The sequence below is a fragment of the Equus asinus genome, chromosome 26 (genome assembly GCF_041296235.1).
Source record: "Equus asinus isolate D_3611 breed Donkey chromosome 26, EquAss-T2T_v2, whole genome shotgun sequence".
Lineage (NCBI taxonomy): Eukaryota > Metazoa > Chordata > Mammalia > Perissodactyla > Equidae > Equus > Equus asinus.
In genome coordinates, this window is record NC_091815.1 from 28,417,263 (window position 1) to 28,442,558 (window position 25,296).

Genomic DNA, 25,296 nt, shown 5'->3' on the forward strand with positions numbered 1-25,296 from the left:
CTTCCCTTTCTGCTCAAACTCCTCGTCATGTCAGACTCTTCCTAGGTCCTATGTGAGTTAAGACAATAAAGTTACAAGATTCACGTGAGTTATAGGATTCCTTTTACAAGTATATCATATCCAGGTAAACATGGACACCTAAAAAGTAGTTGTCCTGAGTGACTCTATGTTTTTTCCAAAAGTTCTCTCATTCCTCAAAATATTTTGGCCACTTATCATATAGAGTTGCTCTCGAAACCAGTCTAAGCCCTATGAGAAGATCAGTTTCACTTCCTTGTAATCACAATTAGGGAGCCTACAACTCTACTTTGTTTATTTGTCTTCCTGTTCCCAGTTCCTCTTTTCCATTTTTGCTGTAGTCTCCAGGCAAGAAGAGTTCTGGGTTCAGGTGGGGCTCCACATATGTGGTGAGGCTGGTGGTCATAGAGAGTCCAGCAATGATGTGAGATTGGTGTGCTCCACAGGACTTTGACTTTAAACAAACCATGCTGAAGCTGCTCTTTTTACTGTGTTCTCTCCAGTGTCCCATTTCTGCCTTGTGATCTCCTCCCTAACCTTTTTTGCAGAAAAGAACCATCAAATCCTAGGGCTGGGGACATAGTCTTGAATTGTCCACTTGTCAGAGGAAACTTGGGGAGAATGGGTAGGGAGAGGTACTTCAGGGGCTCCATTTCCTTCTGTAACTGGGGAGTTAGTTAATGTTTTACCAGCAGTTCTCCCTCTTGGGGAGACGTGAATCATGTTCCAGCCCCACATTGCTGCTCAGGGCAGAGGGCATTTTTTACAGAGAGTTGTGATTTGAGAGAGACCTGTATCTGACCTTCCTACTTTATCTTTAGAGTCTAGCCATCTGTGGCTTCGTATCTTCTCAGTTCTCAGGCTCTGGATCTTCATATTCTCTTCCTCTCTTCCTCTCTGCTCTGGCGGAAAATGAGGATGTTTACTAGTTGAGGGGGAATGAAACCTTGAAGTTTCAAAAGCAAAAACAACATAAAGCTGGGCTCCCTGCCCATCATGCCTCCCTCTCCTCCCTAGCAGTTTCTGCACCACCCCCCCAAAACCCCAGCGAGATGGTAGCTGATTGTACAAATATGTCTACAGAATTCCTCAAAGATGCGGCTAGGTGTGAAGGCTTTATGTTCTGGCTACCATCTTACCTGCTTTTCTCTTTTCCAGAGGATTCTACTTCTCACAAATAGGTATGAGGCCAATGTTCTAGAAATTCAGTCTCCCTTCACCCTTTGTTAATCTCAGAATAAGTGATGCAGAGGTTGTTTAGATAATATAGCTGTGGGGAGAGAGAATGGAGGCACTGGAACACCTGCCAGGGACGGGGCCAGAGAGCACCGTTAGTGAATGTACATCTCTGGAGCAGAGTAAGAGAGGAGGTGGAAACAAGGAAGGAAGCTAACAGAAGCCAAAGAATTGTAGGAGTTGAGGGTATAATCCATAGGGGAATCGTGATGGACTAGACAGATGGGCTGCCTGAAGGAAGAGTTGCCTGATCAGTGTCTATTATGAGCAAGGCCTTAGGCTAGGTTCTGGGGATACAGAGATAAGTAAGACACTGTCCCTGCTTTACAAGTGTTGCAGTCTGACAAAGACAAGTTCAGTGACTAATAGGAATCAGATGAGATTTTCAATATGTGTGGTATTGTGGGCTGGGATACTGCCGCCACTACTAACAGATAACGTTTATTGCTCACACACTGTCTTATAGGCATTTTATACCCAGATTAACTCGTTGACTCTTGACAACACCCCTCAAGTATGTATTGTTATTGGCACCTAAAAAAGTAGTTGTCCTGGGTGGCTCTATGTTTTTTCCAAAAGTTCTCTCATTCCTCAAAATACTGTGGTCAATTATCATATAGAGTTGCTCTCAAGTATGTATTGTTATAATCTGCGTTTTCTAGGTAAAGAATCTGAGGCCCAGAGACATTACAAATAGCTTGCCTGAAGTCTCACAGTGGGGATTCAGGAGCAGGAACTCCAGCACAGGTGGTCTGGCTATGGAACACATGCTCTTGGGTAACATGGCCTCTCATAAGTCATCCGGAGAGTGTATGGAAGCTCTGCTGCTGCCCATCTGTGTGACTTTATACCACTGGGCTGCCCTTGTGCCTGGGACACTCTTCCTTAAAGACTCTGGTCAAGGGAGGACGCTCCTGTGACATCTTCTGACTCCTGGGCAATCACTTTATTTTATTATTTTTTTTTTTAACTATGTAGTGTTTATTTGTTGGAATATCTGACTCCTTGTCTTAGAAGCTTCTGGAGAGCAAGGACTTTTTTTCCTGGAAAATTTCAAACATGTGCAAAAGTTAAGCTAATCATATAATGAATCTACGTGTACTCATCTCATAGCTTCAGCAATTACTTCATGGCCAATCTTGTTTCAGCTATACCCTCATCTCCAAACCTGGAGTATCTTGAAGCAAATCCCAGACATCAAATCATTTTGTCGATAAATATTTCAGTTGTATTACTAAAATGTCGGGACTCTTTAAAGAACATAGCCACAACACCATTATCACACTAAAATTAATACTTCCTCACTACCATGAAATATTCAGTGTTCAAATTTCTGCAATTATCTCATACTTTTTCTCCTTCCCTTCCCATTTTTCTTTATTCTTTTATTTCTTTCTTTGTTGTCTCCCACCCCCCTTTTTTTTGCAGTAGAGTTTTTCAAATAAAGATCCAAATAAGGGCTTTACTTTTTAATCTGCATTTTCTCCTCAGCACCTGGCTTGGTGCTTGACATATAGTGAATCCTTACTAATGTGTGTTGAATGAATGAATCTTCAGGAATCTATAAAATCTCCTGGTTGGATTGTGTGGCCTGTCATTTGTGGTTGGTTTCTTGGGATGGCTTTGGGTTTCTGACAGCTTTAGTTAGGGATTAACAGGGATGCTGGCTACCATCAGTGCCTGTGAACATTGCTAAAGGTTGGTGGGCAATGAGTGTATCTGTGACTCAGACACTCACAGGCTAGAAGGACGTAGGCCCTTACTTTCTTGTCTCTCTTTTTTGTCGTTAGTCTCTTGTCATCTCACTTTGAGTTTGGACTGACCATGTCTGGCTTTTTTGCTGTTTCTTCAGAACAGGGACCCTGAAGGAGCTCCTTGAGAGCATGAACAGCTTCATATGGCGCTGTGGTAGGCAGAGTTCTGAGATGCTACCCCAAGATTTACCTCTAATCCCAGACTGTGAATATTATGGGATATCATGCCTGCGATTATGTTACGTTGTGTGGTAAAAGGGATTTTGCAGATGTAACTAGGGTTACTAAGCAGTTGACTTTGAGTTTAACAAAAAGAGAGATTATCTGAGTGGGATTAATCTAATCACATAGGCCATTTAAAAGCAGGCAGTTTTTTCTAGTTCATCTCAGAAAGGAAATCAGAGAGACTAGAAGTATGAGAGGGATTCAATTTAGGGGATGCTCTCCATTGCTGAGATGGAGGGGGCCTTGTGGCTAGGACCTGAGAACGTCCTCTAGTAGCTGAGAGCGGTACCTAGCAGGACAATGGGGACCTCAGTCTAATAACTTCAAGGAACTGAATTCTCTGAGCTAAGAGATGGGTGTCGTTTTAATCCAATAAATTTGTGCTAATTTGTTTTACAAAAATAGAAAATACAGGTGCTTTGTACCTGATGGATTGAATTAGCTGCTCCTTTGTTTATTTTATTTTTGAAAATTCAGAGAAAATTAAAATACATTGAACTGCCTGCAGATCTTAAGTGCACAATTTGGTTTTTGGTAAATGTGTCCACCCATGTAATCACCACCTGCATTGAGATAGAGAACATTTCCATCAGCCCAAAAAGCTGCCTTGTGCACGTTTGCTGTTACTTCCACCTGCTGTGGTGAATTCTAACACCATTAATTACTATTGCCTATTCTTGAGCTTCATGTAAATGGCATCGTATTGTACGTGCTCCTTTGTGTCTGGCTTCTTTTGCACAGCATACTGTTTTAGAGAGTAATCCATCTTGTTTTAGCAGTAATTTGTGCCCTTTTTATTGCTAATTAGTATTGCACTGTATAGATATGCCACCATGTGTTTATCCATTCATATCTTGGGGGATATTTGGGTTGTTTCCCAAATAAACAATATAATAAAAATGTTGTCTGTGGTCTTTGATGTTGTTAAAGTGAACAATGTGAGGATGGTGAAAATACTTTCGAATCTGGCCAACAGATGGATACTGATTTTATGCCGCTTCCAGCGGTCTTGGGTCTGGAGGCACTAATGAAGAGGCCCCAGAGAAATGAGGTGATGAGGAAGGGGAAAGACAGCACACGTTTCAATTGCTGGGAAGTGAAGGAAATGAGATAATAAGTTAATGTTTTTGGCTACTATGAATAATGCTGCTATGAATGTTCGTGTATCACTCTTGGTGTGGATATCTATTTTCATTTCTCTTGGGTAAATACCTAGAAGTGGGATTGCTGAACTGTATAAGCATATTTAACTTTATATGAAAACGCCAAACTCTTTTCCAGAGTGGTTGTGCCATTTTATATTTCCACCATCAAAGTGTAAGAATATCAGTTGTTTCCCATCTCACATCCATCTCATGGGATGTCCTCCCAACTCCCCAGTTTTTCAATCTCCCTGTTTCAGGTCAGTATTTCCTAACATAAAATAAATGTGAGAATCACCTGGAAGTTCTTCAAAATTTACAAGCCCAAGTCTCACTCTAGACATACTGTATTGGCTTCTTCAGGGATGGTTTATAGGTTTATTAAGTATGTTGAAAAAGTTCTCTAGGTAATTCTGATTCATACTCCTAGCTAAAAACCACTGCTTGTAGGCTCAAGTCCTATCTATTATAGCAGAGGTTCTCCATCCTGGATACATGTTAAAAGTATCTGGGAAGCTTTAAAAAATTGCCATTGCCAGGGTTCCACCTCACACCAGTTAAATCAGGATCTGTGTGGGTAAGGCCTGAGTATTAGTTGTTTTTAAAATTTTCCCACTCATTCTAACATGTAGCCATATTTCCCATTGGATTTCTCTCTTCTCTTGTGGCATTTATCCCTTTCTATCTTTGCATTATGATAACTTTTCATGCCTTATTTGCTGTCTTAGGCTTTATGTCCCCTGAGGTAGGGACACTGCCTTTCTCATTTCTGTATCATTCATGGAGTCTAACACTGAGACTTGAGGCACAGCAGGTGCTCAATAGGATTTCATGAACAAAGGAACTGGTCATCAGGAAAAGATTCTCAATCACAGCTAGGTTGTGTTCTGTGTCTCAGGTTCACATGTTAATGCTACAGAGTCCTCATCCTCCCCGGGGTCGGAGTTGTTGCTTGTGATGACCAGTGTGGGTAACTCCTCTGTGAGAGAACAGGGAGAACATTGCCCTGTTTGGTGTTTGTTTTCAGGCATATCACTGGGACTAGGAATTACACGTGTATATGGGGTGGAGAGGCAGGGATGGGTAAGGAGACAGATCTAATTACAATGGAGGAATTATACTAGAGAGCAGTGGTAAAGAAAGTAAGAAACGTTAGTAAAGAGGAAGAAATGTGAACTTCTCTGGGTGGCCAGGGTAGGCCACTATAGATTCTGAATAGGAGAGTGAACCAGTTTTTAGGAAGGTAATGAGACAGCAGTATGCAAGGCAGATTTCAGGAGAGAGACAGAGACAAGAAGTCAAGCTGTACTTCCAGCAGCAGAGTTGTTGAGAGCCTGGGTTATTAAGGTTTACGGGAATGGAGAGAACAACACGACTGAGAGACATTGAAAAAGAATCAACAGGCTTTAATGATGTATTGAATTGGGGAAACCAAAGAGCAAGGGCTGCAGAAACAGTGGTGTTACTGCGAGAAATGAGCGTGCTGTGGGGCAAAGCTGGTTTAAATGAATATTTTCAGAAGGTAATCGGATATGTGTGTGATGAGTTCTGGGAAGCAGCAGGGGCTAAAGATAGAGATGTAGGAGGCATCTGCAGAGAGGTCCTTGAACTGTGAAAAGAGGGTGGTGAAGGGAGACAAGCAGGGTCTGAGAACTAAATCTGGTGTCGGGGTGCAGTGTATCAGTGGGGATGGGAGGAGGAGAGCGTCCAAGAAGGAAAATGTTGTCTGTGGTCTTTGATGTTGTTAAAGTGAACAATGTGAGGATGGTGAAAATACTTTCGAATCTGGCCAACAGATGGACACTGATTTTATGCCGCTTCCAGCAGTCTTGGGTCTGGAGGCACTAATGAAGAGGCCCCAGAGAAATGAGGTGATGAGGAAGGGGAAAGACAGCACACGTTTCAATTGCTGGGAAGTGAAGGAAATGAGATAATAAGTTAATACTCTGTGGAATAAATAAATGAAGGTTATTCAGGGCAGAAGAGAGCTGACCCTGTGAGAAGGGCAGAACAAAGGAACTGGGGACAAGGAAGATAGAAGGTGCTGGAGAGATTTTTATGTGGCTGAACCTGTGGAGGCTCTTGTGAGGGAAAGCTGTGTTGCTGCATCTGATTCACTGGAGCCCACTGTGCGGGAGGGGTTATTTGTCCCTAAGAAAGAGGCTGAGAGATCTTTACTCATGAAATCATCTTCTTTCTGGGAGGAAGACAGGCAGTTTCTTCCAGGCAGGTTGGGCCTGTGGCCTGTTGGTTCTAGACAGACCCACTTCGTTAGCAGACGTGCAGATGAATTTAGCTAATTCTCTGATCAGTAGATCAAATATCTGTAGACTTAGAAGTAGGCTTACTCTGATGCCCAGTTAAGCAGTTCCTCTTTCTTCTGCCTGTAAAGAAGACATTGTATAAGTAGTATCAACTGTGAGGCAGCATGTTGATGTCTGATATATAATTTTTATTATAAATATAAAGCACAATTTACAAATAATTCAGAAGTGGCCATAGCCAGGTAAAATTAAACAGCACAGAGTAGCATGGATAAGCGGAAGTCCATACAGTGTGTGTCAGGGTTAGAAAACCCTGAAAGAGGTACTGAGCACAGAGAACTCCCAACTATCCCTCTTTGAGGGTGCCTCTTAGACACAGCATGAGATAAAGTAATAAATATTGAATAAAACCTTTCTCTCAACAGCCCCAAAGAGGTTCCATCTGTGCAGAAGAAGGCTGGGTGGGAAGTGCATTTGCTTCTCCTTGTCCTGCCCTTCCTTTTGTCCTAAGACACATTGAGACTCATAGACCCCGTGAGAGAAAACAAATCTCAGAGGCTGTTCGAGAAGCCTAGGGCCCAGTGATAATATTCCTGTGCGTCCTAAGGAGCATCAGCACCAGTGCAGCTTTCTAGGTTGTAAGCAATGCCAATGGCATGAGTCACAGCATTCCCTTCAAGGCGCTCCCACTTCTCGAGGACCAAATGCACCTTAGCAGGGGCCAAGGTTTCCTGAGAAAGGGAGTGAGGCAGACAGACATGCACAGGCAGATACATGGGGTAGAATGGAGGCTGGTGATTGGCCTGAGATGCCTGGAAACTGAGTTAGATCCATTTCTAGCCATGAATGAGGAAAACAGCTTCTTCTTTTCTGTTTGGAGCCCCTGACATAAAAGCCTTGAGGAGCTCCTGGCCAAGGGGACTTGAGGGGTTTTGGTGGCTTCTTTCACTTAAAGTAGTTGGATTGGCTTACACAGCTAAGCTAAGTAACAATAACCCCTCTCACGGGGAAGGGGCGTGGGGGGTGGGCATAAGGGGTAAAGGGGCGCATGTATATGGTGACTGACAAATAATAATGTACAAGTGAAATTTCACAATGTTATAAACTATTATGACCTCAATAAAAAACAATAACCCCTCTCACATAAATAAGCAGTTACAAAAATTGAAATGGCAGAATGTCTCAGAGAAAAGGAAAAAAAATCCAATACCCCAAATTGTGCATTCTTTAACAATCATTTAAATAGTCTCTGAAGGGTAGCTCTCTCATTCCCTTCCCAAATTCCCAGCAGATTGTCTCTGTTAACAGCTGATTGCTCCCTAAAGCTGTAACTCCTCCTTCTGTGGACATTTACTTGAATAAAGCCTGTAAAGTTATCGAAAACCTGTGTGCATTTTTCTTTTGCATTTTCCATTAGGAATCACCTACAGACTTTAGCAAATAGTTTTCCTCGTTGCTTCTAGTGGGTTCTCTGAAGACAGGCTTGCCAAAGGGCTTAGGTGGTATTCCAGCCAAGCAGCAAGGTGCTTAGGCCCTGGTACTACAGGTAGACAACACTGACAGTGGACAAAGGTCTAGAATCTCCCAGTTCAGAATTGGTTATATATTTCTTTTCCTGTGTCTGGTGGCTTCCCCCTGGGCTTTGGAGAGATGGGAGAAACTTTTACTTTTAGTTTTTCTCTGTTCTTTTTTGGCACATGCGTTTCAGTGGATAAGAACATATCTCTCAAGGTTATGGCAAATTCAACTTAGGACTGGGGTGGGAAGGTGAGTCTGCTCTGAATAGGTAAATATAAAACAAGTCTAGGTCAGGAGAGGAGGAGGGGTGGGAGGTTCTGGCAACTCTCTCCCAAGGTCTTCTTTGCCAAATTTCAAAGAGTAGGAAGGTTGGGTTTCCTACAGATTCCCGGATGCACCTTTTCATTTATTGACACTGAAGGGAGGGGCTGTGACCAGGCAGCCTGGAGGTGCCTCATTTGGAAGTTAAGGGGAGGGGAAGTCTTCTTCCCCTTTTCTCTGAGGGTAAAGGGATCCTTCCAGTAACGGGGATGAGAAGCTTGGAGTAAGTCAGCAGTGCAGTGAACAGGGCAGGATATGTTACTTCTTTTTTACTTCTGAATAAACTGTTTCTGTGGCTGATGGGGGTGGGGAGGCTGAAGTTGTCTTCTCGGATTCCTGGACATTGAAGTTCAGGGAAGAATATGTAACTTCATCCATCTGAAAGGCATGAGCAGTGGTCAGTTAAATCAGTGTCATAGGTCAGGCCCTCACCGGTCTAGTGTGATTCAGTACCACCTGCTATCACCACTTTGAAACTTTTAGCTTTGGAGAAGGGCTTTTATCACCTATTATTTCTGCTTGCTAACATCCTCTGAATGATCATTGGAAGAGAGAGGTTATGGTATCGTACAAAGGAATATGATGATACAGCAACGATAGTGAACACACTACGAATGCATACAACAATATGGATGAATCTCACAAAACAAGTTTGAGTGAAAGAAGCCAGTTATGGATAAGGATATGCTGTGTCTTTCATTTATGTCAGAACATAAACAGGCAAAACTAATCTAGTGCACTGGAAGGCCGGATAGTGGTTACTCTTTGGAGGGAAGTAACTGGAGGGATTTTTGTGGGGAGGATGACATGTTTTGTTTCTTGATTTTGGTGCTGCTTACATGGGTATGTTCAACTTGTGAAAATTCATACATCGTTAAAATATACTTATGATTTAAGCACTTTTCAGTGTATATGTGTACACTATTGAAAGGTTAAGATGAGAAAACTATGGTAAAATTATTAAAGGAACTAAGACGTCAGACCCATTGGAATGGAAATTATCCTTTGACAGTAAGAACAGAGTCAGACTGAAGGTAGAATGATTGAGGCCTTCTTTGTGTTGGGCATGGTGCTGGGTGCTTTGCATTTGTATCTCAGTGAATTCCTTCACCTCCTCTTTGAAGTAAGCAGCACGCCCATTCTGAGATGACAAAGCCGAGAATCAGAAAGGTTAAGCTACTTGTCCACTGTCACAGAGCTACTAAGAGTCTCAGCCAGGATTCAAACACAACATGGGGATAATTTGAAAGTCCACATGAGTGTAACGAGGTAGACTCATGGGAGTCCTTACCAACACTGCTTTGTTTGCGGCTGCATCGAGGAACTTCGACCCAAACCTGGTCTCACATTAGTGTCTTCAAGAATAACCCATTCTATACAGAGGTATTTCCATGAGAAAATGAGCCAGTGAAACTGGCTGTGCTTACCTTGTTAGGAGAATTGTCAGAGTGGCCCTGACCTGGGGAAGCAAAAGAAGAGTTACCTATGGAAATACAAAGCTGACTTATGGCCTTAGAATGAGGCTGTACCTAAGATGTTGTGATTTCTAGTTGAAGGAGGTGGCAGGTGTTGGGAGGATGGAGTGGGGAGATGGCCCATGATTTCTTAAGGAATTGTCCTCCCTCAGAATGTGTGGTCCAGACCCAGGGCATTAGTACCAGAGGAGGGGCAGAAGTAGAGCCACAGGAGGCCTCAGTCCACTTCTGAAGATTTTTTTCCTGATCACAACACCTTGATTTTTTCCTTGATGTGTCTCTTAGCAAGAGGTTTCAGTGGCAAGGAGGGGCATTGCGACCCACAGCACCCAGAGCACCACAAGACAGGGAAAGTCTCACCAAAGGAGATGCCCACATCCATAAAGAGGCAGGAGGGGGAAGGAGGAAGGATGAGGAAATGGCTCCTGGAAACAAGTCCATCTTACTCAGGCCTGCCTGGCCTAGGCAGAGTGTGCATCTCTCCTGGGGCTGTGTCCCAGGGGAATCTGCTGTGGCTAGGAAGGGTGTGAGGACTTAGGCCAACTTAAGGTTGGGAAGTGGAGATCCCCTCTAAAAATTCAGAAGGTAGGGAGTGGTGTGGGAATCCAGGATTCCCTGCTAGGACAAGGCACATGGTGGAACACACCAGCTCTCACTGGGTGAGTGGCTTTACTTACTGTGGTTGGAGGCTGAGGGTTTGTGCTCTGTGAGATCATGCTGGACACTTGCCCTAAATAAATATCAGACACTGTGACTGCTATTCCCAAGCATAGGATCTTTGCTCCTTAAATGAGAAGGACACTGTCAGCAGATAATTCCTCAGGCTCCTCAATGTTCATTTATTCCATGGCAGGTACTGCCTTTCCTCTCAGGGCCTCCTTCCTCAGTCTACCCTTGATTCCTTCCAGTGTTTACTCCTTCCCTGTTTGCTGGATGTGCACATTTAGGTCCATTCTTCATCATCTGCTTCTGAGCCTACTTCTACCCTGACACAGTTCCCCTTTTGTAAGTAGATGCTGTTTTTTTTTTTTTTCCTCACTTTCTTTATTGCCCAAGACGCCTTTGGTTGTTTCTGCTTTTTCTTAGGTTCTCTTCCTGTCTTATCCCTCCCTCCTCCTGCTGCTATGGTCGAGAGAGCACAAGACTTGCTTTCTCCTGTACCTCGTATCATTTCCTCGTTTGTTTTCCTTCTTGCACCTTGGCTTCCCTGACTGGGAGACATAGGAACATAATTGGATCTGCCCCCTCTTAACCAGATGGGGATGGGAATAACCATGCCCAACAGACAGTGGGGTAGAGGAAGAATGAAGACCAGGGAGGAAGAGACCCACAGGAATTAGTGCTGAGAAGCAGAGGTTTAGGAGGGAGGAGGAACAGATGCAGGCCCAGAGACAGTGTTGAAGTCTCCTTCCCTCTCCCAAGCATGGCGGTTAGCCTTGGAGAAAGCAGAACATGAGGAAAGGCCGTCATACCCTCCAGTCTTTCTGATGTACAGAAAGTACACCAGGGCTGCTATCAGAGCGACCCCGGCCAGCACTCCAATCACGATGCCACCAATAGCCCCAGCTGAGAGTCCAGAACTTCCTAGTGTTGGATCATCTGTCATGGAAAGAAAAGAGAAGAATGAGTGAAAGTGACATTATATTACAGTGGAGTTACCCTGGGAAATAACTCTCAACATGGAGTCGTCTCTACTTGTTCCTTCAAGGGATAAATTTTCTGTGGGAAGGTTGCTGTGAGGTGATTAGCTGACTATGTCCTTGCAAATCTTTTCTCTTACTGTATTTCTAAGTTGGTGGTCAGACTTGCCTCAATTTTACCCTGGTCTTTCTGGACTCAGATATTTTTGAAGGCTCTGGAAATGTGAGAAAGGCTAATGGCTCTTTTTGTATGTTATAACTTCCCATGTTTTCATGGTTGCATCTTTCTCTGTGTACCAGGTGTGGCAGCCATGAGTATGTGCCTCTCAGGTCTCTTGTGGTGGGGACTTAACTCACAGATGGTCTGGGCTAGTGCACTCTGAATTCACCATCTCTGTTCACCATCACCATTCAATGCACAGTGACCACCCTTCCCACAGGCTCCCGGCCAGGATATGAAAGCAATCCCAATTCTGTGAGAAACAATTTTCCTCTGATGGGTGACTTTAGCTCAAGGACTCCCTGTCAGCCTTGTAGACACTCTCTTGGAGCTGCACTGCAAGCTAAAGCTTCCTTCCTTCTCTTTCTCCTTCACAGGGATCAGATCTGCACCGTGGTCTGAGGAATCTCCCATGCTCTTCCCATTCCCATCCTACTTTCCCTCACAGGCATTTTTCCCAATAAATATCTTGTATGTCTAATCTCATCTCGGCTGCATCTCAGGGGATAAAAACTAACATACTAGGCTGAAACTTTGCATTCAACTCCTTTTTTTCCTTTCCAGTATTGATTCAGTAACCATGTCTTAATGTTTTTTTCTGTAATGCCCTCCTGTATATAATGGCTTTTATATCTGTTTCTTCTTTTTTATTTCTCTTGCCTTCACCAGTCAATTCAATGCTGATGATTAATATTAACGTTAGCTACTATAATGGGGTAGTTACTCTGTGCCAGGCTCTGTGCTATATACTTTACATCTCATTTGATTCATATAATAACCCTGTCAGATAGACATTATTTCCCTTTTATAGATGAAAAACCTGAGGCTTACAATGGTGAACAATTTACCCACCATCATAATGGCCAGTAAAAGGTGGATCTGGGATTTGACCCTAGGGCTTTCTGATTTCATAGGGTCTAATGATAATAGTAGTAATAAGAGTAGCTAACACTTATGGAACATTTTCTCTGTGTGTGGCATTTTCTGAAGGGTTTAATTGATTATTACATTAAATCTTTAAAATAATAACATTAAGCAAATACTCTTATTGCAATTTTCACTTGAGGAATATGAGGCTTAGAGAACTTAGGAATCTTGTGCAAGAAATTGGTAATTGTAAATGCCTAGATTAAAAAAGCAGAAAGATCTAAAATCAACAACATAATTTTACGTATAAGGAACTAAAAAAAGGACAAACTAAACTCAAAGCTAGCATAAGGAAGGAAATAACAAAGATTATAGTGGAGATAAATAAAGTAGAGAATGGGAAAATAATAAAGAAAAAATCAATAAAACAAAGTTGGTTCTTCAAAAATGATTAACAAAATTGACAAATCTTTAACTAGATTGACTAAGAAAAAAGAGAGAAGATTCAAATTACTAAAATCAAATTCAAATTACTAAAAGAAATGAAAGTGGGGAAATTACTATCAATTCTACAGAAGTAATACGAATTTTAAGAGTACTGTGAATAATATGCCAACAAATTGGATAATCTAGATGAAATGGACAACTTCCTAGAGGAAACAAAACTTACCAAGATAGAATCACGTAGAAATAGAAAATATGTATAGACCTATAACTAGTAAAGAGATTGAATTAGTAAAAGCATTCAACAAAATTCAACATCCTTTCATGATAAAAATACTCAAAGTAGGGATAGAAGGAAACCATCTCAACATTACACAGGCCATATATGAAAAACCCACAGCTAACATCATACTCAATGGTAAAAGACTGAAAGTTTTTTCTCTAAGATCAGGAGCAAGACAAGGATGCCTGCTTTTGCCACTTCTATTCAAAATAGTACTGGAAGTTCTAGCCAGAGAAGTTAGGCAAGAAAAAGAAATAAAAGGCATCCAAATTGAAAGAAGTAGTAAGATGATCTTTGTTTACAGATGACAAGCACTTACATGTAAAACACTGAAGATCCCACAAAAAACTGTTAGAACTGATAAATAAATTCATGCAAAGTTGCAGGATACTATATCATCATGCAAAAACTAGTTGTGTTTCTATACACTAACAATAAACAACCTGAAAAGGAAATTAAGAAAACATTCCATTTACAACAGCATCAAAAAATATTTAGGAATCAATTTAATCACAGAGTTGAAAGACTTGTAAACTGGAAAACCATAAAACATTGCTGAAAGAAAAAAAAAACATAAATAAATGGAAAGGCAAACCGTGTACATGGAGTAGAAGACTAAATATTCTAAGATGCTGATACCACCCAAAGTGATCTACAGATTCAATGCAATCCCAATCAAAGTCCCAAAGATATTTTTTTGCAGAAATAGAAAAATCCATCCTAAAATTCATGGGGAATTTCAAGGGACCCCAAATATCCAAAACAATCTCAAAAAAGAACAAAGTTGGAGGACTCACACTTCATGATTTCAAAGTTTACTACAAAGCTATGGTAATCAAAACAGTGTGGTACTAGCATAAAGAAAGACATATAGATCAATGGAATAGAATGGAGAGCCCAGGAAAAAACTCTTGCATATATTGTCTAGTGATTTTTGAGAAGGGTGCCAAGACCATTCAATGGGGAAGGGTTTTTTCAACAAATGGTTTTGGGAAAAGTAGATATCCATGCGAAAGAATGAAGTTGAACCCTTACTTAACACCACATGCAAAAAATTAGCAGAAAATGGATCAAAGACCTAAATGTGAAAGCTAAAACTATAAAAACTCTTAGAAGAAAACGTAGAGTGAAAGCTTCACGAATTTGGATTTGGCAATGATTTCTTAGATATGAAAGCAAAGGCAAAGGCAACAAAAGAAAAAATAGATAAATTTGACTTCGCCAAAATTAAAAACTTTTGTGTATCAAAGAACACTTACAACAAAGTGAAAAGACAACTCACAGAGTGGGAGAAATATTTGCAAATCATATATCTGATAAGGGATTAGCATCCAGAATATATAGAGAACTTCAACTCAACAACAACCAAAAACCCAATAGAAAAATGGACAAAGGACTTAAATAGACATTTCCTAAAAGAAGATATATAAATGACCAAGAGGCACAGGAAAAGATGCTCAGCATCACTAATCATTAGGGAAATGCAAATCAAATCCACAATGAGATACCACCTCATACCCAGTAGGTTGGCTATTATATATATATTAAAAAAGACAGAAAACAAGTCTTGGCAAGGATGTGCAGAAACGGAAATTTCTGTGCATTGCTGGTGGGATGTAAAATGGTACAGCCACTGTACAAAATAGTATGGCAGTTCATCAAAAAATTGAACATAGAATTGCCTCTTAATCCAGCAATTCCACTTCTGGGTATTTTCCCCTAAGAAGTGAAAGCAGGGATTTGAACAGTGTGTGTACACCTATGTTCATAGCAGCATTATTCACAATGACCAATAGGGGGGAACAATCCAGAAGTTTACAGATGGATGAATGATAAGCAAAATGTGACAAACACATACAAGGGAATATTGTTCAGCCTTTAAAAGGAATGAAATTCTGATGTACACTACAACATGGATGGAGCCTTGAAGACATTTATGCTAAGTGAAATAAGCAAGACACAAAAAGGACAAATATCATGTGATTCCACTTATATGAGGAACCTGGAATAATCAAATTCATAGACACAGAAAGTAGAATGGTGGTTATGAGCGGCTGAAGTAGGGAGTAGGGAGTTATTGTTTATTGGGAACAGAGTTTTAGTAAGATAAGAGGACAAGTTTTGGAAATGGATAGTGCTGATGGCTGCACAACAATATGAATGTACTAAAGCAATGGAACTGTACACTTAAAAATGGTTAAAATGGTAAATCTTATGTATATTTTATCACATTAAAAAATGGTAACAGAAGAAACCCAGAATCTTGTGTAAGATCACACTGTACATGCCAGACTCATGATAAGAAACTTAGTATATCTGATTCAGAGACTGAGCTCTTAACCACTTTGCCATTCCATTTACTATAATGGTCTCTTGGTTTATATTCTAGCCCCTGTGACTTTGGTCCACTTTGCACCACATTGATAGAGTCATCCATCAACCCAGAAAAATGCGGGATGGGGCAATTGGTCACTTACATTTCACATCCAGTCTGAGGAGGTCGCTTTTGCTGGCACTGACCAGGTTGGAGACCTCACACTGATAATCCCCCGCATCCTCCCTCCTGATGGGGTCTATGGTGAGGGTGCTGTTGTCCTGGGACAGCTTCATCCTCTCTGTGAGCTGTAGACTCTGGTTATTAAAGAACCACTGGATGGAGATCCCAGTGTCATTTGTGAGGCAGGTCAGGACCACAGGGTCCTGATGTTCTGTGACTGTGGTGTTGCTGGCTTGAATGGAGGGTTGTGCCACGGGCTCTGTGGAGAAACAGAGGAGGTGACTGACTGAGAGTGGGCCTGGGACCTCGCTCCTTCCTCAGAGATTTCAGCCAGTTCTCAGATCCCACAGTGAGTTCTGTAAAGGTGACTGTGACCGCTGCAGAAGAACAACTGTCTTTGTTCATGTGACGATCTGTATGGAGAGGGCTGCATCTCCTCCTTTAATCCAAGGTCACCTTAGGATAACCCCTGACCAGTTCTCCTGGACATCTCCCTAGCATCAGCACCAGGAACCTCTTCTCAGCCCACGTGTCCAGCATCCTCATCATCAGCTGGAATTTTTTCCCCATTGGATTTTGTGTGACCATTTGCTAGAGCTTTATGTGACTATGAATGATCAGGCCCCCTCTCTAGTACGTAGCTTTATGTAGAGAAGGGAAAGCATTTCCTTTTTGTTAATAGTTTATTAGAGAATGAGTATGGCCCAGCCAGTCTTCATGACCTTAGGACCTGGAAAAGTTCCAATATAAAGGATTTCTCAATCTGCATATGACTTTTACTTCCTGGCCTGTAGTCTCAATATCACAGAGAAGAGAATCTCTAGAGACAAGTGGTCACAGTTTTAATAAAAGGCTGGTACTCTTAGCCCTCTCTGTAAATTATAAACTTTTTGGCACTGCTCCTTCTGTCCCATGAAGGGACTTCATGGATGAATCTACCTATTTTTCCAGGTATGCACCATTATTCACTGTTCTCCTTTGGTATACATATGTGCTGGTGTCACACAGTGTCATACAGCTGGTGACTTCAGAAATAGGACACAGCTCAGAGGAGTCTGAACCAAGGTTTGCTCTTTCCCAATTTCCCTGCAGCCTGGTCTGAGAAAGGCTCTGGTGTCGATTGGCAGCACAGTTTGGCCAGACTGAAGTCAGGCCACCCATGTACTTTCTCTACATGCCCCATATCCCACCACAGATGGCATCAGAGCAGTCAGTCATAAGGCAAGCCTGGAGCAGAAGGATCTTCTTCCTTCTCCCTCTGTGAAACACCCTTCATTGTATGGGGCTTTGTAGGGCTGAGAAAACCCCCTCCCCACATTCCAGGCTGGACCCACATCTGCCCTGGGAAATCAGAGAATAAGGGGAGGAAGCGTCTCCAGAGATGTAGTGGAAGGGTTCAGATTTGGGATTTGCTTGCGTCCGTGGACACAGGATAGGAAATAACTTCTCCCAGGCTCTTTTCTGAAAACTAGACAGACTCGATCCAGAGCCTCATGTTGATGGTCCAGGGAGCCACTTACCAGAGATTGTGATAGTCTTGACTGTGGTCCTATTGAGGCCAGTGACAGAGTTATGAACGAGGCAGGCATAGGATCCACTATCATTCGCACTGATGTTGGGGATAAAGAGCTCCTTTGTGGATTGCTGGGGCCTCCCATTGATAAGCCAAGAATACTGTGCGGGTGGGTTAGAGGCCGCGTGGCAGGAGAGGCTGAGGTTTGCCCCTGGATGGTAATAGGAGTCTGAGGGGGAAATTATGGGGGTGTCCGGGCCATCTGGAGCAAACAGAATAAAGCCACATGTGATGTAATCATGGGGAAGGAGAAGCTCCTGGTATATTCAAGGGCCACAATGTCCCTCTGAGCTGGGTCGTAACCTTGTTTGAAAAGTCCCAACCCTGACCCCTCTGTGTTCGCTCATCCTGAGTCTGAAACATTAACCTGTTTCTCCCATCACAGGTTGTTGACCCTGAGCCTCAAGACAGGAGCAGACTGTCCTCTCCTAGTCTTGTCTCAAGGATGGGCCTGCCCAGATTTACCTGAGACGGGAAGCCATGGCCAGCCTAGTGTCCAGGGGTGAGGGTCTGTGTACTTGGACTCGAGAGGGATGGATGTGGCCTGGCCTCTGGCACTGTGTATTTGGGCAGGCAGCCTGGGTCAGGTAGGGACAGAAGTTACTCACAGAGAACATTGAGGTAGAATGGGTCACTGCGACGGGCACTCACTGGGTTCCGGGTTTCACACTCATAGGGTCCTGTGTCATTTCTTGTGATATGAAGTAAAGTGAGAGTCCTGTTGTCCAGGGACAGCTCCAGCCAAGTGCTGTCCAGGAGGCTCTGATTGTTGATCGACCACAGGTAGGTGGTGTCCTGAGTCTCAGGTTCACATGTTAACACTACAGGGTCCTTGTGCTCCATGGGGTTGGAGTTGTTGCATGTGATGTTGGGTTTGTTTAACTCCGCTGTATAGATAACAGAGAATACTGCCTTGTTGGTACCTTTGATTCCTCCAACGTCAGCTTCAATCAGAGTTGGCATCTCTCACTTCTCAGCCAACCCAAGTCCTTAAAAGAATAAGGCAGGCCTATGTATATCAAGACAAATGCATGAGGATCTGAGCACTCAGAGAATGTAAGGCTGCCTGCTCTATGTCTGGGGGGAAACACAGACTTTCCCAAGTCAAATAAGCATCAGGGTTGGTCATGAAATTCACAGAACTGGGTCAGAGACCACCCAGCACTCCTGCTGGCTCTTCACTGACCAGCTAACTGTCTGACCAACCTTGGGATCCTCACCTGGAAACTGTGGGTGCTGAGGTCCTTTCTATTACACAGACCTACATCGCCTAGCGTAGAAGTGTTTTCCCTGAGGCCTTGCTTTCCAGGGTTGTCCTAGAGGTGGGTAGTGATGGGCCTTCCTATGGTTCTTAAACCCAGAGAGGATTGAACATGATAGTCTGGGAGACCAGGGAGACCAGGAGTAAGCCTAGAGGTCAGCTCAACACTCAAGATGCAGGGCCATGAAGTGGGGCAGGTCTGCCCAGGTGTTCCATGGTGACTGGCATGAGACAGTGACTCCATAAAGGCTAGAACAGAGTGAAGACTAGAAATGATCCAGAAAAGAGTGAGGGGGACAGGTGGGAACTGGCTGGATTTGGCAGCAGAGCCATCTGCTCTGCCCTTGGTCTTTAAGGTCTCTTCTCCCACAGCAGAGGGCAGTGAAGACCATGTTGATCTTTCCTGAAATATAAGTGGATGTTTTCAAATGCAGAAGGGGTGACTGGTGAAAGGCACGGGGTGGGGGTGGGGGATGGAATCTAGCCCTTATGGATTATTTGTAAACACAGTTATGAGACAGAAATCTGAGGAGAAGTTAAATTGTTTCCATATTGAAAATTAATATTAATGCCCCGAAGATCTAAGACCAGTTTCTGGAGGAATATCTCTCTAGAAAGCACTAAAGATCATAGACTAAATTCTGCAGTCCAACCAGGATCACATTATGATTAAAGGAAGATGCTAAAGGGGGTTTGAAATCAGTGGCTCCCTGGATAGATAGAGAGATGAGTCTGTTAAGAGAATTGATCAGGGGGCAATTCTGAGGTGTCTCTGTTATATAACGGAAGGAATGCTACTGAATTAGTCAAAATGATATGTGTTAAATTTAGGAAAGAGGACCCTATCACCAGTTTCTATGGACAGTCAGGCTAAATGGGAAGGAGGTCTAACAATTGCATGTAGTTTTCTTTGAACCTCAGGAAATGCAAGTTTGATCAAATTCATCCAAATTGAGCAGCATCTAAGTGAAAGGGCAGTGACTGGTAGATCTCACCATCTGTGAGCATCCCACCCTGTGGTAAAGGTGTCATCATGAGGACCTATGTGTGTGAAACAGGCAGCAAACCAGTCAGACAGTGCAGGGTCTGGCCAGCCCCACCTTGGGAAGTTCTCAGGAACCACTGGAAGAATGGGAGCCTCACGAGGATGAGGATGTGAGTCAGGAGTCAGAGTGGTGAAATGAGCCTGTGAGCTTTTGGGGACCGCAGACCTGTCCGTCTGCCTTTGACTCCCTAGTTGAGTCACAAAGAGTAGATTGAGGGGTAACATGTCTCGGTCACCTGGCGTGTTCCACTTGTTGACATCAAGGAGGGAAAGATCCCTGAATGGGGGCAAAGCAGAAGCTAGTTCTCTTGGTGACCTGGGGGAAGTAGCTTGTGATGGATCCTCAAGGGGCTGCTGTTCCCACTGATTTCTGTGTGCTTTACTGTTGCCCAGGAGTCTGGGCCTGACCATAGGTGTTAGCAGAAGAATCTGAGGAAGGCTTAAGAGTGGGGGAAGCTGTGCAGAGTAGGGGCAGTTCCAGCTGGAATGAAGCAGGTGGAAGATGAGGGACATGGAAGGAAGTGAGAGAGCCAGACACATCAAAGGTTGTGAGCAGTGGGGTTTACAAGTGACTTCAAAGATCCCAGAGACCAAGAGCCTGTGGCTACCCCAGGAGCAGGACCAGAATAGCCCAGAAAACCTTCCCATGCTGAGCAGCCCCACAGTCATCATGATACCCTCCTCTCAGAGAGGCCTTAGGGGCTAGTGGTCAGAGGGATGGAACATGGGTCTCAGCCCCTGGGGAGATAGGGAACAGTATCACCATAACCTCTTAGGACTCTGCATCCAGGTTTCAGTCTGTGAAGAGATAATGGATCGTTCATTCATTCATTCACCATTCATTCTCTCCCTCCTTCATGAGAGAGCAATTGAGTTGTTGGGACTTGTGCTGGCTGCAGGCGTAGAGTGGCAATGAGAAAGCAAAGCCCTTTCCTTTATACTCCAGTGGGAGAGACACCAACACATAAGGAAACAAATAAGTGATATCAAGTCCTGTGCAGGGAGAGTATGGATCGGTCACCTGAGGGGGAGGCCTGGACATTCCTGGCACTGACTCTGATTGTTGGTGAGGGTAATTTAGTTCTTGAGTAAAAACAGGTTAAATCTCCATTTACTGTCACTCCTCAGACCAGAAAATCTACTTTGAGCTGTGGATGCCTAAGAAAAAGGGATCTGATCCAACCGTTGGTCTTGGGGTCCATAGACACTTAATAAGGCCCCTGGGGTGGTGGAGAGGTCAGGGCTGTGGTTGCACAAAGATCTGGCCATGACTCTGATCTGATGTTCATGGTTTGTGGCCCTGATTCAATGCTTATATCTCTTTGTGCCTCAGTTTACCCTGAATAAAATCAGGTAAATGGTCTCTAGATTACCAGGTTGTCTGTGAGTTAACCTTAAAGTATCCCCAAATACCTGACCTAAAGCTTAGTATTGAGGACCTGCCTAAATAAAGGCAACTACATGCTATTTGCATTCATGAGAGAGAGCTCTCTGGGCCTGATCCCTGGTGGATGAGCAGCTGCCAGGAGGCTCTTCTCTCTTCTGTTCCTCCCTGGTGATGCTGACCATCCTTTGGAGTCCCCTATACCTCCAGGGCACGTGGCTAATGGCATGGGGACCTTGTCCATCTGTGCTCTCCCTGCCAAGTCTCAGGTGAAGGATCAGGCTCTGTCCCCGACCAGATGTGGCTCTTAGGGCTGAGCCCTGGCTGGTGACTGTCTCAGGAGCCTCAGGACTCAGGCAGCTAGGAAATCATTGCTTCCAGAAAGTCCTGCCCAGGAAGCCAAAATCCAACCCCGGCATAGGCTCCCCAGGGTCACTGGAGTCAGGAGCATTGGGACAGGGATCTGGGCAGGGGCTTCCCAGGGCTGAGCTGCTCTGTGAGAATCTCAGGGCCCCCCACAGACCCGGCTGTGACTGAGCCCTGCAGGATCTGCCACAAAGTCATGTTCACAGGGAGGGGCCCGGGGGCTGGACTGAGACTGACCTTCCTCTGCTGAGTTACTCCCATCAGACTGTCCTTCTCTCTGCAGGGAATATCTGCAAGGGCTGCCTTCTGGGAAAGGATTTCCTATCTTATGAAGTTTGTCTCCACTATGTGAGCCTGCACTAAAAGCTTAAACCTCAACCTGAGACATAATGCAGAGGGAGATGTAGGCATAGCCCATGGCTGTCAATCCTGCATGTATGAAGTAGAATCACCCCACCCAACAGCCAGAGGTCAGACAGGAATCACTCACGGTATACGCGGAGCTGTCCAGTTCCTACTTCACCTTGATAACTTGTATTTATGACTTGTAGGGTGTAGTATCCTGTGTCCTCCTGGGTGACATTCCGGAACAGCAGGGATCCATTAGAGTATATTGTCTCTCGACCACTGTATACAGGCCCTGGGGTAATTTCTACTGGGCCTATCTTATATGATGCAATTTGTTGATGGTGATCTACTTTGTCCCCTTTGTACCAGCCATAGGCTGCAAGCTTCCCAGGCAGATTACGGACAAGGAAAATAACATCCTTCCCTTCAGCAACATTGGTTGGCATCAATTCAATAGTGAGTTGGGCAGTGGTGGGTGGGTTCCAGAAGGTTGAGAGTAAGACTAGGAGGAAAGAGAGAGAGATCAATCAATATTTGGACCTATGTATTGGGATGGAAAGATGAGGCCCTGCGTCCTGACTGGTCTCTTCCTCTCTTAGACTTGGAGTGTGTGTGTGTTGTATGTGCACGCATGTGTGTGTGTATGTGTGTGTGTGTCTCCTACTGGTCAGGATCAGCAGCATGACCGCCATTACTTCAGCCCCTTTGATCTTGTTATTTCCTCTGTTCCCATTACTCTTCCCCATGTGTCTGCCCAGCTCACTCCCTCCCTGCCCTCAGCGCCCTGCTCACTCTCAGGGGCATCCTTGGGAGATGCCTTCCCTACCACCTGCTCTAAAGACCCTCTGTCTTCACTTTCTGACCTTTCCCTGCTCTGTTCCCTTCATGACACTTGTCAGTTCCTGACATCACATTCTAGATCTCTGCTCATTTGTCTTCCTCCCCATGGACTGTGAGCTTCATCAAGACAGGGACTTGTCTGATCTTGTTGTTCCCCCAGTGCCTGGAACAGGCTGCAAACACCTGTGGATGAATGAATGAGTGTCCCAGGGCCCTCCATGTCCTGGTGTTTATGTGCTATTTTCTACAGCTGCCGGGCAAAGACAATGTTTAGTTCCCCTGCTTAAGTATTTTTTTCCCCTGTCAGCAATTGTGATCATTGTCATCAGTTTCCAGAATTTCTTGTTCAGAGATGATTAACTCATAGAACATACAGCAATTGAGGTTTTCCTGCCCGTCACGAATTCCAGTTCCCTTAGATTTTCCTGTTGCTGAGTTCCCTCCCCCACCCTACTCTGCTCCTGGGTCCTCTCTCCTTAGGTCCAAACAGAAACCGTCTGTCTCCTCTCAAGTTCTATCCTCCCAGGAGACCCCAGCTGGTCTCTTTTCTTCCATCCCCCTGCCCACCCTCAGGGAACTGCCCATTCTCACCAGCCAGCAGGAGCCCCTGCCAGGGGACACACCCTTTGCCGGCAGGGGCTATTGGGAGTTCCATGGTGTCTGCTGCCTGCTCTGTCCCTCCCTCCGAGAGAAGAGCCTGGGCTCCAGAAACGCTCACAAGCACTGCTGCTCCTGAAGCCTCAGCTCTGCTGTCCTTCCTCCCTCTGTGCTGAGCCTCTTCCTGGGGCAAGGAAGCTTTTTGGGTCACATGGGCTGGGGGCGGAGTCTCTGACCAGGACCCTCCCCCTCTTTCCTCTCATTCCTGCCTCCTTTATCCATACTTTCTCTTTCCTTTCTATCTATTTCTGTTTTCTGGGAACTGCTGCGGTCTCTGCCTTCTTTAGCAGTGATTGTCCCACCCCCTAACAGACGTTTCTGTTTGGACAAGCACAAGCCTGGGACGTTGGTGCCCTGGGCAGTCCCCACAGCTCCTGGTCTGTGTGCACAGTCAGCTTCCCCCGCCGCCCTCTCTCATCCACATCTGGCTTTTTTTCTTCAGAGCAGAAGCCCAGGAGCTACATCAGGAACTCTTGTCACAGGGATGTCACCCCTGCTGTGCATTGGAATCACCTGTGGAACTTTATAAAGATGGTGAATGTCCAAGTGACACCTTAAAAATGCTCTTTCAGCAGCTGCCCTGGTAACATAGATGCCCTGCCAGGCTGAGATCCCAAGGAGGGAGGAGTGGGGGAGGCTCTTTCCCTCTCCTGTGTACAGGGAGGGTCTGCAGATGCTATTAAAAATACAGATTCTAACCCAGCAGGTGTGGGGTGGACCTCAGAGTCTGCATCTAACAAGCTCTCAGGTGATGTTGACCACACTGGCCTGTGGAGCACACTTTCAATAGCACGGCTGATGGGGACCCCTGTTCCTGACAGGATTACAGCCGTGCCCCAGCACTGGGCCTTGGGTCTGTCAGCACTACACAGAGACCCAGGAGTCCCCAAATCCAGGGGATTATTTCCACTTTTGATACAGAAACCCTACTGGGCACCAGGGTCTTCCCAGTGTCCTTAAATGCTCTGGGAAGGTTGGATTTACTCCCAGCAGGAATGTCACAGAGATGACTCGGGGGCTGAGAAAAGGGCAAGCTGAGTGGTGACTGCTGATGGGGACCTGCCTTCCATCTTCAGGTGTCACCAGCCTCTGACAGCCTGTGGCTCTACTTTCAGGGACAGACACCCAGTACCAGTGTCTCAGGAGGAGTTGCAGTTGCTGGATGTGAAGGGGCAGGTTTCCTGTGTGTCCTGAGTGAGAGGATACTGGTGGTGGGAGGTCAGGTGGCTGTGGGCTCCCTGGTCCTCAGGGGAAGGTTTCAGGGAGACCCTCCCTCTCCATGTGTGTTGGCTGAGCTGTGGCTCAGAGCCTATCCAGTTGCTCCCTCACCATCCTGGAGGCCTCTGTCCTCTGCCTGGCTGACCTTCCTGTGGTCACCCTGCCTTCCCCATGGGTGGTGCCAGGCAGGCAGTGGGGAACAACACAGGGACCCCTGGCAGAGCAGGGTGCTCTGAGGCCCTTAGAAGGGACAGGCAGGACAGAGCAGACACATAGCAGGGCCCAGAAGGATCTGCTGGACACAGGGATAGAAATCAGGTTCCTTCTCCTGATTAGCCAAAGCCACATTACTGGGTTAATTTCCTGCTAATTATGTGTGTGTGTGTGTCCCAATGTTGCGCCCTGGAGGGCACAAGGAGACCTGTAGCCAGTGTCAGGAGCCTCACCAGGGTTGCTGACCAGGCTCAAGAGGGTGTGAACTGGCCCTGATCCCTGGACAGAGGTGGGCTCTGACCTCCATGCTGAGGGGCCCTTCATCCTGTGTCCTGGTTACTGAGGGACCCCAGGCTGCCCAGCTCCATCCCACTGCAGGGTGAGCCCAGGAGGAGGACAGGCTTTGTCCGGTAGACTCCTGATCTAGTGTCCTTTGCTGCCTGGTGAATGTGCTGCCTCAGGAGGAGCTCTCTGTCCTTGAGGTTTC

At 44.9% G+C, this 25,296-nt stretch overlaps 1 protein-coding gene and 1 long non-coding RNA gene across 9 annotated transcripts in view; one reads left to right on the top strand and one right to left on the bottom strand.

Moving 5' to 3' along the window:
- LOC139042186 (uncharacterized) overlaps positions 1–25,296 on the top strand; it is a 102,714-nt gene that overhangs the window by 17,112 nt on the left and 60,306 nt on the right. The gene's annotated exons all lie outside the window — the stretch shown is intronic.
- LOC106847956 (cell adhesion molecule CEACAM1-like) lies at positions 946–23,521 on the bottom strand. 6 transcript variants are annotated; one of them, XM_070499141.1, is made up of 10 exons: positions 23,313–23,521; positions 22,024–22,383; positions 18,086–18,364; positions 17,425–17,679; positions 15,885–16,163; positions 11,426–11,552; positions 10,631–10,683; positions 9,906–9,937; positions 6,724–6,759; positions 946–3,796 (listed from the first exon to the last, which is right to left on the bottom strand). In XM_070499141.1, exons 1-9 carry the CDS (start codon positions 23,374–23,376, stop codon positions 6,736–6,738), a joined length of 1,473 nt encoding a protein of 490 aa, XP_070355242.1. In that variant the 5' UTR covers positions 23,377–23,521; the 3' UTR covers positions 946–3,796; positions 6,724–6,735. The 6 variants fall into 6 exon arrangements, 5 of the variants coding, with proteins under 5 accessions (XP_070355242.1, XP_014723038.3, XP_014723040.3 ...); XM_014867552.3 differs by lacking the exon at positions 946–3,796 and having other exon boundaries at positions 5,757–6,759; XM_014867551.3 differs by lacking the exons at positions 946–3,796; positions 6,724–6,759 and adding an exon at positions 6,793–8,856.

Bases quoted from the DNA above. Each gene is read 5' to 3' on its own strand.
- LOC106847956 (XM_014867551.3), bottom strand. From the start codon at position 23,376: ATGGAACTCCCAATAGCCCCTGCCGGCAAAGGGTGTGTCCCCTGGCAG. The intron at 11,553-15,884 runs GTAAGTGACCAA...TTTCCATGACAG, and splicing joins CCTCAGACTGGATGTGAAAT to ATGATCCAACACTAGGAAGT. The intron at 10,684-11,425 runs GTATGACGGCCT...ATATTTATTTAG, and splicing joins TACATCAGAAAGACTGGAGG to GGCAAGTGTCCAGCATGATC.